The sequence below is a fragment of the Salvelinus fontinalis genome, chromosome 20 (genome assembly GCF_029448725.1).
Source record: "Salvelinus fontinalis isolate EN_2023a chromosome 20, ASM2944872v1, whole genome shotgun sequence".
Taxonomy (NCBI): Eukaryota; Metazoa; Chordata; class Actinopteri; order Salmoniformes; family Salmonidae; genus Salvelinus; species Salvelinus fontinalis.
This window is the reverse complement of record NC_074684.1, coordinates 34,271,894-34,291,210: the sequence shown is the minus strand read 5'-3', so window position 1 is coordinate 34,291,210 and position 19,317 is coordinate 34,271,894. Positions and strand designations below refer to the sequence as shown.

The 19,317-nt window shown below is 46.0% G+C and overlaps 1 protein-coding gene across 3 annotated transcripts in view; it reads right to left on the bottom strand.

The window, feature by feature from the left end:
• The window catches only part of LOC129817767 (ryanodine receptor 3-like), a 295,018-nt gene that overhangs the window by 42,119 nt on the left and 233,582 nt on the right, over nt 1–19,317 (bottom strand). For all 3 annotated transcript variants that reach the window (XM_055873310.1, XM_055873311.1, XM_055873312.1), the window contains 2 exons: nt 18,430–18,489; nt 16,785–16,919 (listed from right to left, as the gene is read on the bottom strand). In XM_055873310.1, coding sequence (XP_055729285.1) covers nt 16,785–16,919; nt 18,430–18,489 — 195 coding nt within the window. The remainder of the gene's footprint in view (nt 1–16,784; nt 16,920–18,429; nt 18,490–19,317) is intronic.

Sequence of the window (19,317 nt, the reverse complement as noted above, 5' to 3'; positions counted from 1 at the left end):
GTGTACCTGGCTGTTGACTATAGTGTACCTGGCTGTTGACTATAGTGTACCTGGCTGCTGACTATAGTTTACCTGGCTGTTGACTATAGTTTACCTGGCTGTTGACTGTATGGAACCTGGCTGTTGACTAGAGGGTACCTGACTGTTGACTGTAGTTTACCTGGCTGTTGACTGTAGTTTACCTGGCTGTTGACTATAGTGTACCTGGCTGTTGACTACAGTTTACCTGGCTGTTGACTATAGTTTACCTGGCTGTTGACTGTACTGTACCTGGCTGTTGACTGTAGTGTACCTGGCTGTTGACTATAGTGTACCTGGCTGTTGACTATAGTTTACCTGGCTGTTGACTATAGTGTACCTGGCTGTTGACTATACTGTACCTGGCTGTTGACTGTAATTTACCTGGCTGTTGACTATAGTTTACCTGGCTGTTGACTGTACTGTACCTGGCTGTTGACCATAGTGTACCTGGCTGTTGACTATAGTGTACCTGGCTGTTGACTATAGTGTACCTGGCTGTTGACTATACTGTACCTGGCTGTTGACTGTAATTTACCTGGCTGTTGACTATAGTTTACCTGGCTGTTGACTATAGTGTACCTGGCTGTTGACTATAGTGTACCTGGCTGTTGACTATAGTGTACCTGGCTGTTGACTATACTGTACCTGGCTGTTGACTAGAGGGTACCTGGCTGTTGACTATACTGTACCTGGCTGTTGACTATACTGTACCTGGCTGTTGACTAGAGGGTACCTGGCTGTTGACTGTAGTGTACCTGGCTGTTGACTGTAGTGTACCTGGCTGTTGACTGTAGTGTACCTGGCTGTTGACTATACTGTACCTGGCTAGTGACTATAGTTTACCTGGCTGTTGACTATACTGTACCTGGCTGTTGACTATACTGTACCTGGCTGTTGACTAGAGGGTACCTGGCTGTTGACTATACTGTACCTGGCTGTTGACTGTAGTGTACCTGGCTGTTGACTATACTGTACCTGGCTGTTGACTATACTGTACCTGGCTGTTGACTATACTGTACCTGGCTGTTGACTAGAGGGTACCTGGCTGTTGACTATAGTGTACCTGGCTATTGACTATAGTGTACCTGGCTGTTGACTAGAGGGTACCTGGCTGTTGACTATACTGTACCTGGCTATTGACTAGAGGGCACTAGGCTGTTGACTATAGTGTACCTGGCTGTTGACTATAGTGTACCTGGCTGTTGACTAGAGGGTACCTGGCTGTTGACTATACTGTACCTGGCTGTTGACTAGAGGGTACCTGGCTGTTGACTAGAGGGTACCTGGCTGTTGACTATACTGTACCTGGCTATTGACTATAGGGCACTAGGCTGTTGACTATAGTGTTCCTGGCTGTTGACTATACTGTACCTGGCTGTTGACTATAGGGCAGTAGGCTGTTGACTATACTGTACCTGGCTGTTGACTAGAGGGTACCTGGCTGTTGACTATACTGTACCTGGCTGTTGACTATAGTTTACCTGGCTGTTGACTGTAGTTTACCTGGCTGTTGACTGTAGTTTACCTGGCTGTTGAATATAGTGTACCTGGCTGTTGACTATAATGTACCTGGCTGTTGACTGTAATTTACCTGGCTGCTGACTATAGTGTACCTGGCTGCTGACTATAGTTTACCTGGCTGTTGACTATAGTGTACCTGGCTGCTGACTATAGTTTACCTGGCTGTTGACTATAGTTTACCTGGCTGTTGACTGTATGGAACCTGGCTGTTGACTAGAGGGTACCTGACTGTTGACTATACTGTACCTGGCTGTTGACTATAGTTTACCTGGCTGTTGACTGTAGTTTACCTGGCTGTTGACTATACTGTACCTGGCTGTTGACTATAGTTTACCTGGCTGTTGACTGTAGTTTACCTGGCTGTTGACTGTAGTTTACCTGGCTGTTGACTGTAGTTTACCTGGCTGTTGACTATAGTTTACCTGGCTGTTGACTATAGTGTACCTGGCTGCTGACTATAGTTTACCTGGCTGTTGACTATAGTTTACCTGGCTGTTGACTGTATGGAACCTGGCTGTTGACTAGAGGGTACCTGACTGTTGACTGTAGTTTACCTGGCTGTTGACTGTAGTTTACCTGGCTGTTGACTGTAGTTTACCTGGCTGTTGACTATAGTGTACCTGGCTGTTGACTATAGTTTACCTGGCTGTTGACTATAGTTTACCTGGCTGTTGACTGTACTGTACCTGGCTGTTGACTGTAGTGTACCTGGCTGTTGACTATAGTGTACCTGGCTGTTGACTATAGTGTACCTGGCTGCTGACTATAGTTTACCTGGCTGTTGACTATAGTTTACCTGGCTGTTGACTGTATGGAACCTGGCTGTTGACTAGAGGGTACCTGACTGTTGACTGTAGTTTACCTGGCTGTTGACTGTAGTTTACCTGGCTGTTGACTATAGTGTACCTGGCTGTTGACTATAGTTTACCTGGCTGTTGACTATAGTTTACCTGGCTGTTGACTGTACTGTACCTGGCTGTTGACTGTAGTGTACCTGGCTGTTGACTATAGTGTACCTGGCTGTTGACTATAGTTTACCTGGCTGTTGACTATAGTGTACCTGGCTGTTGACTATACTGTACCTGGCTGTTGACTGTAATTTACCTGGCTGTTGACTATAGTTTACCTGGCTGTTGACTGTACTGTACCTGGCTGTTGACCATAGTGTACCTGGCTGTTGACTATAGTGTACCTGGCTGTTGACTATAGTGTACCTGGCTGTTGACTATACTGTACCTGGCTGTTGACTATACTGTACCTGGCTGTTGACTGTAATTTACCTGGCTGTTGACTATAGTTTACCTGGCTGTTGACTATAGTGTACCTGGCTGTTGACTATAGTGTACCTGGCTGTTGACTATAGTGTACCTGGCTGTTGACTATACTGTACCTGGCTGTTGACTAGAGGGTACCTGGCTGTTGACTATACTGTACCTGGCTGTTGACTATACTGTACCTGGCTGTTGACTAGAGGGTACCTGGCTGTTGACTGTAGTGTACCTGGCTGTTGACTGTAGTGTACCTGGCTGTTGACTGTAGTGTACCTGGCTGTTGACTATACTGTACCTGGCTAGTGACTATAGTTTACCTGGCTGTTGACTATACTGTACCTGGCTGTTGACTATACTGTACCTGGCTGTTGACTAGAGGGTACCTGGCTGTTGACTATACTGTACCTGGCTGTTGACTGTAGTGTACCTGGCTGTTGACTATACTGTACCTGGCTGTTGACTATACTGTACCTGGCTGTTGACTATACTGTACCTGGCTGTTGACTAGAGGGTACCTGGCTGTTGACTATAGTGTACCTGGCTATTGACTATAGTGTACCTGGCTGTTGACTAGAGGGTACCTGGCTGTTGACTATACTGTACCTGGCTATTGACTAGAGGGCACTAGGCTGTTGACTATAGTGTACCTGGCTGTTGACTATAGTGTACCTGGCTGTTGACTAGAGGGTACCTGGCTGTTGACTATACTGTACCTGGCTGTTGACTAGAGGGTACCTGGCTGTTGACTAGAGGGTACCTGGCTGTTGACTATACTGTACCTGGCTATTGACTATAGGGCACTAGGCTGTTGACTATAGTGTTCCTGGCTGTTGACTATACTGTACCTGGCTGTTGACTATAGGGCAGTAGGCTGTTGACTATACTGTACCTGGCTGTTGACTAGAGGGTACCTGGCTGTTGACTATACTGTACCTGGCTGTTGACTATAGTTTACCTGGCTGTTGACTAGAGGGTACCTGGCTGTTGACTGTAGTGTACCTGGCTGTTGACTGTAGTGTACCTGGCTGTTGACTGTAGTGTACCTGGCTGTTGACTATACTGTACCTGGCTAGTGACTATAGTTTACCTGGCTGTTGACTATACTGTACCTGGCTGTTGACTATACTGTACCTGGCTGTTGACTAGAGGGTACCTGGCTGTTGACTATACTGTACCTGGCTGTTGACTGTAGTGTACCTGGCTGTTGACTATACTGTACCTGGCTGTTGACTATACTGTACCTGGCTGTTGACTATACTGTACCTGGCTGTTGACTAGAGGGTACCTGGCTGTTGACTATAGTGTACCTGGCTATTGACTATAGTGTACCTGGCTGTTGACTAGAGGGTACCTGGCTGTTGACTATACTGTACCTGGCTATTGACTAGAGGGCACTAGGCTGTTGACTATAGTGTACCTGGCTGTTGACTATAGTGTACCTGGCTGTTGACTAGAGGGTACCTGGCTGTTGACTATACTGTACCTGGCTGTTGACTAGAGGGTACCTGGCTGTTGACTAGAGGGTACCTGGCTGTTGACTATACTGTACCTGGCTATTGACTATAGGGCACTAGGCTGTTGACTATAGTGTTCCTGGCTGTTGACTATACTGTACCTGGCTGTTGACTATAGGGCAGTAGGCTGTTGACTATACTGTACCTGGCTGTTGACTAGAGGGTACCTGGCTGTTGACTATACTGTACCTGGCTGTTGACTATAGTTTACCTGGCTGTTGACTGTAGTTTACCTGGCTGTTGACTGTAGTTTACCTGGCTGTTGAATATAGTGTACCTGGCTGTTGACTATAATGTACCTGGCTGTTGACTGTAATTTACCTGGCTGCTGACTATAGTGTACCTGGCTGCTGACTATAGTTTACCTGGCTGTTGACTATAGTGTACCTGGCTGCTGACTATAGTTTACCTGGCTGTTGACTATAGTTTACCTGGCTGTTGACTGTATGGAACCTGGCTGTTGACTAGAGGGTACCTGACTGTTGACTATACTGTACCTGGCTGTTGACTATAGTTTACCTGGCTGTTGACTGTAGTTTACCTGGCTGTTGACTATACTGTACCTGGCTGTTGACTATAGTTTACCTGGCTGTTGACTGTAGTTTACCTGGCTGTTGACTGTAGTTTACCTGGCTGTTGACTGTAGTTTACCTGGCTGTTGACTATAGTTTACCTGGCTGTTGACTATAGTGTACCTGGCTGCTGACTATAGTTTACCTGGCTGTTGACTATAGTTTACCTGGCTGTTGACTGTATGGAACCTGGCTGTTGACTAGAGGGTACCTGACTGTTGACTGTAGTTTACCTGGCTGTTGACTGTAGTTTACCTGGCTGTTGACTGTAGTTTACCTGGCTGTTGACTATAGTGTACCTGGCTGTTGACTATAGTTTACCTGGCTGTTGACTATAGTTTACCTGGCTGTTGACTGTACTGTACCTGGCTGTTGACTGTAGTGTACCTGGCTGTTGACTATAGTGTACCTGGCTGTTGACTATAGTGTACCTGGCTGCTGACTATAGTTTACCTGGCTGTTGACTATAGTTTACCTGGCTGTTGACTGTATGGAACCTGGCTGTTGACTAGAGGGTACCTGACTGTTGACTGTAGTTTACCTGGCTGTTGACTGTAGTTTACCTGGCTGTTGACTATAGTGTACCTGGCTGTTGACTATAGTTTACCTGGCTGTTGACTATAGTTTACCTGGCTGTTGACTGTACTGTACCTGGCTGTTGACTGTAGTGTACCTGGCTGTTGACTATAGTGTACCTGGCTGTTGACTATAGTTTACCTGGCTGTTGACTATAGTGTACCTGGCTGTTGACTGTAATTTACCTGGCTGTTGACTATAGTTTACCTGGCTGTTGACTGTACTGTACCTGGCTGTTGACTGTACTGTACCTGGCTGTTGACCATAGTGTACCTGGCTGTTGACTATAGTGTACCTGGCTGTTGACTATAGTGTACCTGGCTGTTGACTATACTGTACCTGGCTGTTGACTGTAATTTACCTGGCTGTTGACTATAGTTTACCTGGCTGTTGACTATAGTGTACCTGGCTGTTGACTATAGTGTACCTGGCTGTTGACTATAGTGTACCTGGCTGTTGACTATACTGTACCTGGCTGTTGACTAGAGGGTACTAGGCTGTTGACTATAGTGTACCTGGCTGTTGACTATAGTGTACCTGGCTGTTGACTGTAGTGTACCTGGCTGTTGACTATACTGTACCTGGCTGTTGACTATACTGTACCTGGCTGTTGACTAGAGGGTACCTGGCTGTTGACTATACAGTACCTGGCTGTTGACTATACTGTACCTGGCTGTTGACTAGAGGGTACCTGGCTGTTGACTATAGTGTACCTGGCTATTGACTATACTGTACCTGGCTGTTGACTAGAGGGTACCTGGCTGTTGACTATACTGTACCTGGCTATTGACTATAGGGCACTAGGCTGTTGACTATAGTGTACCTGGCTGTTGACTATAGTGTACCTGGCTGTTGACTAGAGGGTACCTGGCTGTTGACTATACTGTACCTGGCTATTGACTATAGGGCACTAGGCTGTTGACTATAGTGTACCTGGCTGTTGACTATAGTGTTCCTGGCTGTTGACTATACTGTACCTGGCTGTTGACTATAGGGCACTAGGCTGTTGACTATACTGTACCTGGCTGTTGACTAGAGGGTACCTGGCTGTTGACTATACTGTACCTGGCTGTTGACTATAGTTTACCTGGCTGTTGACTGTAGTTTACCTGGCTGTTGACTGTAGTTTACCTGGCTGTTGACTGTAGTTTACCTGGCTGTTGACTATACTGTACCTGGCTGTTGACTGTAATTTACCTGGCTGTTGACTATAGTTTACCTGGCTGTTGACTGTAGTTTACCTGGCTGTTGACTATACTGTACCTGGCTGTTGACTATAGTTTACCTGGCTGTTGACTGTAGTTTACCTGGCTGTTGACTGTAGTTTACCTGGCTGTTGACTATAGTTTACCTGGCTGTTGACTATAGTGTACCTGGCTGCTGACTATAGTTTACCTGGCTGTTGACTATAGTTTACCTGGCTGTTGACTGTATGGAACCTGGCTGTTGACTAGAGGGTACCTGACTGTTGACTGTAGTTTACCTGGCTGTTGACTGTAGTTTACCTGGCTGTTGACTGTAGTTTACCTGGCTGTTGACTATAGTGTACCTGGCTGTTGACTATAGTTTACCTGGCTGTTGACTATAGTTTACCTGGCTGTTGACTGTACTGTACCTGGCTGTTGACTGTAGTGTACCTGGCTGTTGACTATAGTGTACCTGGCTGTTGACTATAGTGTACCTGGCTGCTGACTATAGTTTACCTGGCTGTTGACTATAGTTTACCTGGCTGTTGACTGTATGGAACCTGGCTGTTGACTAGAGGGTACCTGACTGTTGACTGTAGTTTACCTGGCTGTTGACTGTAGTTTACCTGGCTGTTGACTATAGTGTACCTGGCTGTTGACTATAGTTTACCTGGCTGTTGACTATAGTTTACCTGGCTGTTGACTGTATACTGTACCTGGCTGTTGACTGTAGTGTACCTGGCTGTTGACTATAGTGTACCTGGCTGTTGACTATAGTTTACCTGGCTGTTGACTATACTGTACCTGGCTGTTGACTGTAATTTACCTGGCTGTTGACTATAGTTTACCTGGCTGTTGACTGTACTGTACCTGGCTGTTGACCATAGTGTACCTGGCTGTTGACTATAGTGTACCTGGCTGTTGACTATACTGTACCTGGCTGTTGACTAGAGGGTACTAGGCTGTTGACTATAGTGTACCTGGCTGTTGACTATAGTGTACCTGGCTGTCGACTGTAGTGTACCTGGCTGTTGACTATACTGTACCTGGCTGTTGACTATACTGTACCTGGCTGTTGACTAGAGGGTACCTGGCTGTTGACTATACAGTACCTGGCTGTTGACTATACTGTACCTGGCTGTTGACTAGAGGGTACCTGGCTGTTGACTATAGTGTACCTGGCTATTGACTATAGTGTACCTGGCTGTTGACTAGAGGGTACCTGGCTGTTGACTATACTGTACCTGGCTATTGACTATAGGGCACTAGGCTGTTGACTATAGTGTACCTGGCTGTTGACTATAGTGTACCTGGCTGTTGACTAGAGGGTACCTGGCTGTTGACTATACTGTACCTGGCTATTGACTATAGGGCACTAGGCTGTTGACTATAGTGTACCTGGCTGTTGACTATAGTGTTCCTGGCTGTTGACTATACTGTACCTGGCTGTTGACTATAGGGCACTAGGCTGTTGACTATACTGTACCTGGCTGTTGACTAGAGGGTACCTGGCTGTTGACTATACTGTACCTGGCTGTTGACTATAGTTTACCTGGCTGTTGACTGTAGTTTACCTGGCTGTTGACTGTAGTTTACCTGGCTGTTGAATATAGTGTACCTGGCTGTTGACTATAATGTACCTGGCTGTTGACTGTAATTTACCTGGCTGCTGACTATAGTGTACCTGGCTGCTGACTATAGTTTACCTGGCTGTTGACTATAGTGTACCTGGCTGCTGACTGTATGGAACCTGGCTGTTGACTATAGTTTACCTGGCTGTTGACTGTATGGAACCTGGCTGTTGACTAGAGGGTACCTGACTGTTGACTATACTGTACCTGGCTGTTGACTATAGTTTACCTGGCTGTTGACTGTAGTTTACCTGGCTGTTGACTATACTGTACCTGGCTGTTGACTATAGTTTACCTGGCAGTTGACTGTAGTTTACCTGGCTGTTGACTGTAGTTTACCTGGCTGTTGACTGTAGTTTACCTGGCTGTTGACTATAGTTTACCTGGCTGTTGACTATAGTGTACCTGGCTGCTGACTATAGTTTACCTGGCTGTTGACTATAGTTTACCTGGCTGTTGACTGTATGGAACCTGGCTGTTGACTAGAGGGTACCTGACTGTTGACTGTAGTTTACCTGGCTGTTGACTGTAGTTTACCTGGCTGTTGACTGTAGTTTACCTGGCTGTTGACTATAGTGTACCTGGCTGTTGACTATAGTTTACCTGGCTGTTGACTATAGTTTACCTGGCTGTTGACTGTACTGTACCTGGCTGTTGACTGTAGTGTACCTGGCTGTTGACTATAGTGTACCTGGCTGTTGACTATAGTGTACCTGGCTGCTGACTATAGTTTACCTGGCTGTTGACTATAGTTTACCTGGCTGCTGACTGTATGGAACCTGGCTGTTGACTAGAGGGTACCTGACTGTTGACTGTAGTTTACCTGGCTGTTGACTGTAGTTTACCTGGCTGTTGACTATAGTGTACCTGGCTGTTGACTATAGTTTACCTGGCTGTTGACTATAGTTTACCTGGCTGTTGACTGTACTGTACCTGGCTGTTGACTGTAGTGTACCTGGCTGTTGACTATAGTGTACCTGGCTGTTGACTATAGTTTACCTGGCTGTTGACTATAGTGTACCTGGCTGTTGACTATACTGTACCTGGCTGTTGACTGTAATTTACCTGGCTGTTGACTATAGTTTACCTGGCTGTTGACTGTACTGTACCTGGCTGTTGACCATAGTGTACCTGGCTGTTGACTATAGTGTACCTGGCTGTTGACTATAGTGTACCTGGCTGTTGACTATACTGTACCTGGCTGTTGACTGTAATTTACCTGGCTGTTGACTATAGTTTACCTGGCTGTTGACTATAGTGTACCTGGCTGTTGACTATAGTGTACCTGGCTGTTGACTATAGTGTACCTGGCTGTTGACTATACTGTACCTGGCTGTTGACTAGAGGGTACTAGGCTGTTGACTATAGTGTACCTGGCTGTTGACTATAGTGTACCTGGCTGTTGACTATAGTGTACCTGGCTGTTGACTGTAGTGTACCTGGCTGTTGACTATACTGTACCTGGCTGTTGACTATACTGTACCTGGCTGTTGACTAGAGGGTACCTGGCTGTTGACTATACTGTACCTGGCTGTTGACTAGAGGGTACCTGGCTGTTGACTATAGTGTACCTGGCTATTGACTATACTGTACCTGGCTGTTGACTAGAGGGTACCTGGCTGTTGACTATACTGTACCTGGCTATTGACTATAGGGCACTAGGCTGTTGACTATAGTGTACCTGGCTGTTGACTATAGTGTACCTGGCTGTTGACTAGAGGGTACCTGGCTGTTGACTATACTGTACCTGGCTGTTGACTATAGGGCACTAGGCTGTTGACTATAGTGTACCTGGCTGTTGACTATAGTGTTCCTGGCTGTTGACTATACTGTACCTGGCTGTTGACTAGAGGGTACCTGGCTGTTGACTATAGTGTACCTGGCTATTGACTATACTGTACCTGGCTGTTGACTAGAGGGTACCTGGCTGTTGACTATACTGTACCTGGCTATTGACTATAGGGCACTAGGCTGTTGACTATAGTGTACCTGGCTGTTGACTATAGTGTACCTGGCTGTTGACTAGAGGGTACCTGGCTGTTGACTATACTGTACCTGGCTGTTGACTATAGGGCACTAGGCTGTTGACTATAGTGTACCTGGCTGTTGACTATAGTGTTCCTGGCTGTTGACTATACTGTACCTGGCTGTTGACTATAGGGCACTAGGCTGTTGACTATACTGTACCTGGCTGTTGACTAGAGGGTACCTGGCTGTTGACTATACTGTACCTGGCTGTTGACTATAGTTTACCTGGCTGTTGACTGTAGTTTACCTGGCTGTTGACTGTAGTTTACCTGGCTGTTGAATATAGTGTACCTGGCTGTTGACTATACTGTACCTGGCTGTTGACTGTAATTTACCTGGCTGTTGACTATAGTTTACCTGGCTGTTGACTGTAGTTTACCTGGCTGTTGACTATACTGTACCTGGCTGTTGACTATAGTTTACCTGGCTGTTGACTGTAGTTTACCTGGCTGTTGACTGTAGTTTACCTGGCTGTTGACTGTAGTTTACCTGGCTGTTGACTATAGTTTACCTGGCTGTTGACTATATTGTACCTGGCTGCTGACTATAGTTTACCTGGCTGTTGACTATAGTTTACCTGGCTGTTGACTGTATGGAACCTGGCTGTTGACTAGAGGGTACCTGACTGTTGACTGTAGTTTACCTGGCTGTTGACTGTAGTTTACCTGGCTGTTGACTGTAGTTTACCTGGCTGTTGACTATAGTGTACCTGGCTGTTGACTATAGTTTACCTGGCTGTTGACTATAGTTTACCTGGCTGTTGACTGTACTGTACCTGGCTGTTGACTGTAGTGTACCTGGCTGTTGACTATAGTGTACCTGGCTGTTGACTATAGTGTACCTGGCTGCTGACTATAGTTTACCTGGCTGTTGACTATAGTTTACCTGGCTGTTGACTGTATGGAACCTGGCTGTTGACTAGAGGGTACCTGACTGTTGACTGTAGTTTACCTGGCTGTTGACTGTAGTTTACCTGGCTGTTGACTATAGTGTACCTGGCTGTTGACTATAGTTTACCTGGCTGTTGACTATAGTTTACCTGGCTGTTGACTGTACTGTACCTGGCTGTTGACTGTAGTGTACCTGGCTGTTGACTATAGTGTACCTGGCTGTTGACTATAGTTTACCTGGCTGTTGACTATAGTGTACCTGGCTGTTGACTATACTGTACCTGGCTGTTGACTATAATTTACCTGGCTGTTGACTATAGTTTACCTGGCTGTTGACTGTACTGTACCTGGCTGTTGACCATAGTGTACCTGGCTGTTGACTATAGTGTACCTGGCTGTTGACTATAGTGTACCTGGCTGTTGACTATACTGTACCTGGCTGTTGACTGTAATTTACCTGGCTGTTGACTATAGTTTACCTGGCTGTTGACTATAGTGTACCTGGCTGTTGACTATAGTGTACCTGGCTGTTGACTATAGTGTACCTGGCTGTTGACTATACTGTACCTGGCTGTTGACTATACTGTACCTGGCTGTTGACTGTAGTGTACCTGGCTGTTGACTATACTGTACCTGGCTGTTGACTATACTGTACCTGGCTGTTGACTAGAGGGTACCTGGCTGTTGACTATACAGTACCTGGCTGTTGACTATACTGTACCTGGCTGTTGACTAGAGGGTACCTGGCTGTTGACTATAGTGTACCTGGCTATTGACTATAGTGTACCTGGCTGTTGACTAGAGGGTACCTGGCTGTTGACTATACTGTACCTGGCTATTGACTATAGGGCACTAGGCTGTTGACTATAGTGTACCTGGCTGTTGACTATAGTGTTCCTGGCTGTTGACTATACTGTACCTGGCTGTTGACTATAGGGCACTAGGCTGTTGACTATACTGTACCTGGCTGTTGACTAGAGGGTACCTGGCTGTTGACTATACTGTACCTGGATGTTGACTATAGTTTACCTGGCTGTTGACTGTAGTTTACCTGGCTGTTGACTATAGTTTACCTGGCTGTTGACTGTATGGAACCTGGCTGTTGACTAGAGGGTACCTGACTGTTGACTATACTGTACCTGGCTGTTGACTATAGTTTACCTGGCTGTTGACTGTAGTTTACCTGGCTGTTGACTGTAGTTTACCTGGCTGTTGACTATACTGTACCTGGCTGTTGACTATAGTTTACCTGGCTGTTGACTGTAGTTTACCTGGCTGTTGACTGTAGTGTACCTGGCTGTTGACTATAGTTTACCTGGCTGTTGACTATAGTGTACCTGGCTGCTGACTATAGTTTACCTGGCTGTTGACTATAGTTTACCTGGCTGTTGACTGTATGGAACCTGGCTGTTGACTAGAGGGTACCTGACTGTTGACTGTAGTTTACCTGGCTGTTGACTGTAGTTTACCTGGCTGTTGACTGTAGTTTACCTGGCTGTTGACTATACTGTACCTGGCTGTTGACTGTAGTTTACCTGGCTGTTGACTATAGTGTACCTGGCTGTTGACTATAGTTTACCTGGCTGTTGACTATAGTTTACCTGGCTGTTGACTGTACTGTACCTGGCTGTTGACTGTAGTGTACCTGGCTGTTGACTATAGTGTACCTGGCTGTTGACTATAGTTTACCTGGCTGTTGACTATAGTGTACCTGGCTGTTGACTATACTGTACCTGGCTGTTGACTGTAATTTACCTGGCTGTTGACTATAGTTTACCTGGCTGTTGACTGTACTGTACCTGGCTGTTGACCATAGTGTACCTGGCTGTTGACTATAGTGTACCTGGCTGTTGACTATAGTGTACCTGGCTGTTGACTATACTGTACCTGGCTGTTGACTGTAATTTACCTGGCTGTTGACTATAGTTTACCTGGCTGTTGACTATAGTGTACCTGGCTGTTGACTGTAGTGTACCTGGCTGTTGACTATAGTGTACCTGGCTGTTGACTATACTGTACCTGGCTGTTGACTAGAGGGTACTAGGCTGTTGACTATAGTGTACCTGGCTGTTGACTAGAGGGTACCTGGCTGTTGACTATACTGTACCTGGCTGTTGACTATACTGTACCTGGCTGTTGACTAGAGGGTACCTGGCTGTTGACTGTAGTGTACCTGGCTGTTGACTATAGTTTACCTGGCTGTTGACTGTAGTTTACCTGGCTGTTGACTGTAGTGTACCTGGCTGTTGACTATAGTTTACCTGGCTGTTGACTATAGTGTACCTGGCTGCTGACTATAGTTTACCTGGCTGTTGACTATAGTTTACCTGGCTGTTGACTGTATGGAACCTGGCTGTTGACTAGAGGGTACCTGACTGTTGACTGTAGTTTACCTGGCTGTTGACTGTAGTTTACCTGGCTGTTGACTGTAGTTTACCTGGCTGTTGACTATACTGTACCTGGCTGTTGACTGTAGTTTACCTGGCTGTTGACTATAGTGTACCTGGCTGTTGACTATAGTTTACCTGGCTGTTGACTATAGTTTACCTGGCTGTTGACTGTACTGTACCTGGCTGTTGACTGTAGTGTACCTGGCTGTTGACTATAGTGTACCTGGCTGTTGACTATAGTTTACCTGGCTGTTGACTATAGTGTACCTGGCTGTTGACTATACTGTACCTGGCTGTTGACTGTAATTTACCTGGCTGTTGACTATAGTTTACCTGGCTGTTGACTGTACTGTACCTGGCTGTTGACCATAGTGTACCTGGCTGTTGACTATAGTGTACCTGGCTGTTGACTATAGTGTACCTGGCTGTTGACTATACTGTACCTGGCTGTTGACTGTAATTTACCTGGCTGTTGACTATAGTTTACCTGGCTGTTGACTATAGTGTACCTGGCTGTTGACTGTAGTGTACCTGGCTGTTGACTATAGTGTACCTGGCTGTTGACTATACTGTACCTGGCTGTTGACTAGAGGGTACTAGGCTGTTGACTATAGTGTACCTGGCTGTTGACTAGAGGGTACCTGGCTGTTGACTATACTGTACCTGGCTGTTGACTATACTGTACCTGGCTGTTGACTAGAGGGTACCTGGCTGTTGACTGTAGTGTACCTGGCTGTTGACTGTAGTGTACCTGGCTGTTGACTGTAGTGTACCTGGCTGTTGACTATACTGTACCTGGCTGTTGACTATAGTTTACCTGGCTGTTGACTATACTGTACCTGGCTGTTGACTATACTGTACCTGGCTGTTGACTAGAGGGTACCTGGCTGTTGACTATACTGTACCTGGCTGTTGACTGTAGTGTACCTGGCTGTTGACTATACTGTACCTGGCTGTTGACTATACTGTACCTGGCTGTTGACTATACTGTACCTGGCTGTTGACTAGAGGGTACTAGGCTGTTGACTATAGTGTACCTGGCTGTTGACTAGAGGGTACCTGGCTGGTGACTATACTGTACCTGGCTGTTGACTATACTGTACCTGGCTGTTGACTAGAGGGTACCTGGCTGTTGACTGTAGTGTACCTGGCTGTTGACTGTAGTGTACCTGGCTGTTGACTGTAGTGTACCTGGCTGTTGACTATACTGTACCTGGCTGTTGACTATAGTTTACCTGGCTGTTGACTATACTGTACCTGGCTGTTGACTATACTGTACCTGGCTGTTGACTAGAGGGTACCTGGCTGTTGACTATACTGTACCTGGCTGTTGACTGTAGTGTACCTGGCTGTTGACTATACTGTACCTGGCTGTTGACTATACTGTACCTGGCTGTTGACTATACTGTACCTGGCTGTTGACTAGAGGGTACCTGGCTGTTGACTATAGTGTACCTGGCTATTGACTATAGTGTACCTGGCTGTTGACTAGAGGGTACCTGGCTGTTGACTATACTGTACCTGGCTATTGACTATAGGGCACTAGGCTGTTGACTATAGTGTACCTGGCTGTTGACTATAGTGTACCTTGCTGTTGACTAGAGGGTACCTGGCTGTTGACTATACTGTACCTGGCTGTTGACTAGAGGGTACCTGGCTGTTGAGGGTACCTGGCTGTTGAGGGTACCTGGCTGTTGACTATACTGTACCTGGCTATTGACTATAGGGCACTAGGCTGTTGACTATAGTGTTCCTGGCTGTTGACTATACTGTACCTGGCTGCTGACTATAGGGCACTAGGCTGTTGACTATACTGTACCTGACTATACTGTACCTGTACCTAGGCTGTTGACTATACTGTACCTGGCTGTTGACTAGAGGGTACCTGACTGTTGACTATACTGTACCTGGCTGTTGACTATAGTTTACCTGGCTGTTGACTGTAGTTTACCTGGCTGTTGACTATACTGTACCTGGCTGTTGACTATAGTTTACCTGGCTGTTGACTGTAGTTTACCTGGCTGTTGACTGTAGTTTACCTGGCTGTTGACTGTAGTTTACCTGGCTGTTGACTATAGTTTACCTGGCTGTTGACTATAGTGTACCTGGCTGCTGACTATAGTTTACCTGGCTGTTGACTATAGTTTACCTGGCTGTTGACTGTATGGAACCTGGCTGTTGACTAGAGGGTACCTGACTGTTGACTGTAGTTTACCTGGCTGTTGACTGTAGTTTACCTGGCTGTTGACTGTAGTTTACCTGGCTGTTGACTATAGTGTACCTGGCTGTTGACTATAGTTTACCTGGCTGTTGACTATAGTTTACCTGGCTGTTGACTGTACTGTACCTGGCTGTTGACTGTAGTGTACCTGGCTGTTGACTATAGTGTACCTGGCTGTTGACTATAGTGTACCTGGCTGCTGACTATAGTTTGCCTGGCTGTTGACTATAGTTTACCTGGCTGTTGACTGTATGGAACCTGGCTGTTGACTAGAGGGTACCTGACTGTTGACTGTAGTTTACCTGGCTGTTGACTGTAGTTTACCTGGCTGTTGACTATAGTGTACCTGGCTGTTGACTATAGTTTACCTGGCTGTTGACTATAGTTTACCTGGCTGTTGACTGTACTGTACCTGGCTGTTGACTGTAGTGTACCTGGCTGTTGACTATAGTGTACCTGGCTGTTGACTATAGTTTACCTGGCTGTTGACTATAGTGTACCTGGCTGTTGACTATACTGTACCTGGCTGTTGACTGTAATTTACCTGGCTGTTGACTATAGTTTACCTGGCTGTTGACTGTACTGTACCTGGCTGTTGACCATAGTGTACCTGGCTGTTGACTATAGTGTACCTGGCTGTTGACTATAGTGTACCTGGCTGTTGACTATACTGTACCTGGCTGTTGACTGTAATTTACCTGGCTGTTGACTATAGTGTACCTGGCTGTTGACTATAGTGTACCTGGCTGTTGACTATAGTGTACCTGGCTGTTGACTATACTGTACCTGGCTGTTGACTAGAGGGTACTAGGCTGTTGACTATAGTGTACCTGGCTGTTGACTATAGTGTACCTGGCTGTTGACTGTAGTGTACCTGGCTGTTGACTATACTGTACCTGGCTGTTGACTATACTGTACCTGGCTGTTGACTATAGTGTACCTGGCTGTTGACTATAGTTTACCTGCTCCAGGTGGAAGACTGCAGCAGAGATGCTCTGTACTCTGTCCACAGTTTGTTCTGGGTCTGTATGTTCCTCACTCTCCACCACCACATCCTTATACAGGTTCATCTGCCACTGCACTGCCAGGTCATCAGACTTCAAAAACACACACACACACAAACAACCTCAGTGTCTCACACAACGGCAGAGTTGTTGAAGCACCGGGTGTTCAGTACCAGCTAAATGGACTGTTGATTGATGCCAACTAGTAAATTGGCTGGCTACTCAATCAAATTAAATATACCAGCAAAATCATTACCAGCAAAACGATTATCAGCAAAAACATCAAATGTTTGTGATCAGATTAAACAACTTGTTTAACACCAAAACATAATTGGTACATGACATGTAACACAGACACAGCATTAAACATTAGACTTGTTCTAGTTTGTTAATTTATAATGTGACACCACTGAAACATAAGATCAGGTCATGTTTGTTTCTGCAAGGAGGAATGGTTGGTTTACTGTTGCTGTCATTCAAACCACACGTGAAAAAATATATATTGACGTTACAAACTCTGCTGCATCTGCATGTCCCGGTCTGTTGAATACACGTGGAGGAGGAAACACCACACTTCACTGGGGCACAGAGTAATGACCAGGAGATACAAAGGAACACATGGGCGTTCACTGTGCAGGACAACAGATCAGATACAAAGGAACACATGGGCGTTCACTGTGCACAACAACAGATCAGATACAAAGGAACACATGGGCGTTCACTGTGCACAACAACAGATCAGATACAAAGGAACACATGGGCGTTCACTGTGCAGGACAACAGATCAGATACAAAGGAACACATGGGCGTTCACTGTGCACAACAACAGATCAGATACAAAGGAACACATGGGTGTTCACTGTGCACAACAACAGATCAGATACAAAGGAACACATGGGCGTTCACTGTGCACAACAACAGATCAGATACAAAGGAACACATGGGCGTTCACTGTGCACAACAACAGATCAGATACAAAGGAACACATGGGCGTTCACTGTGCAGGACAACAGATCAGATACAAAGGAACACATGGGCGTTCACTGTGCACAACAACAGATCAGATACAAAGGAACACATGGGCGTTCACTGTGCAGGACAACAGATCAGATACAAAGGAACACATGGGCGTTCACTGTGCACAACAACAGATCAGATACAAAGGAACACATGGGTGTTCACTGTGCAGGACAACAGATCAGATACAAAGGAACACATGGGCGTTCACTGTGCACAACAACAGATCAGATACAAAGGAACACATGGGCGTTCACTGTGCAGGACAACAGATCAGATACAAAGGAACACATGGGCGTTCACTGTGCAGAACAACAGATCAGATACAAAGGAACACATGGGCGTTCACTGTGCAGGACAACAGATCAGATACAAAGGAACACATGGGCGTTCACTGTGCAGGACAACAGATCAGATACAAAGGAACACATGGGCGTTCACTGTGCAGGACAACAGATCAGATACAAAGGAACACATGGGCGTTCACTGTGCAGGACAACAGATCAGATACAAAGGAACACATGGGTGTTCACTGTGCACAACAACAGATCGTTTGACATTCCCCCCCCCCCCCCCCCCAGGATACCTTGTCCTGAAGATGGAGGTTCTCACGCAAGTGATCCTTCACCTCATCGTCGGTGTCTTTCTGTCGGAGGGAAACAGGATGGAGGGAGAAATGACAATCAGTGGCTGGGGATAAGCCTGGCTATCTGTGTATAAAGACGTAGTGTGATCACACATCAATACGCTACTTCATTGAAGACTTTAAGGATATGATAGTACTGTATCGCATCAGACTGGATCTTATCTTGGCCAATGAGATGAGCTCCTGGTCTCCTGGGTTAGAGGGATAATGTAGTATAGCTCACCAGACTGGATCTTATCTTGGCCAGTGAGATAAGCTCCTGGTCTCCAGGGTTAGAGGGATAATGTAGTATAACTCACCAGACTGTATCTTATCTTGGCCAGTGAGATAAGCTCCTAGTCTCCAGGGTTAGAGGGATAATGTAGTATAACTCACCAGACTGTATCTTATCTTGGCCAGTGAGATAAGCTCCTAGTCTCCAGGGTTAGAGGGATAATGTAGTATAACTCACCAGACTGTATCTTATCTTGGCCAGTGAGATAAGCTCCTAGTCTCCAGGGTTAGAGGGATAATGTAGTATAACTCACCAGACTGTATCTTATCTTGGCCAGTGAGATAAGCTCCTGGTCTCCAGGGTTAGGGGGATAATGTAGTATAACTCACCAGACTGTATCTTATCTTGGCCAATGAGATAAGCTCCTTGTCTCCAGGGTTAGAGGGATAATGTAGTATAACTAACCAGACTGTATCTTATCTTGGCCAGTGAGATAAGCTCCTGGTCTCCAGGGTTAGGGGGATAATGTAGTATAACTCACCAGACTGTATCTTATCTTGGCCAATGAGATAAGCTCCTGGTCTCCAGGGTTAGAGGGATAATGTAGTATAACT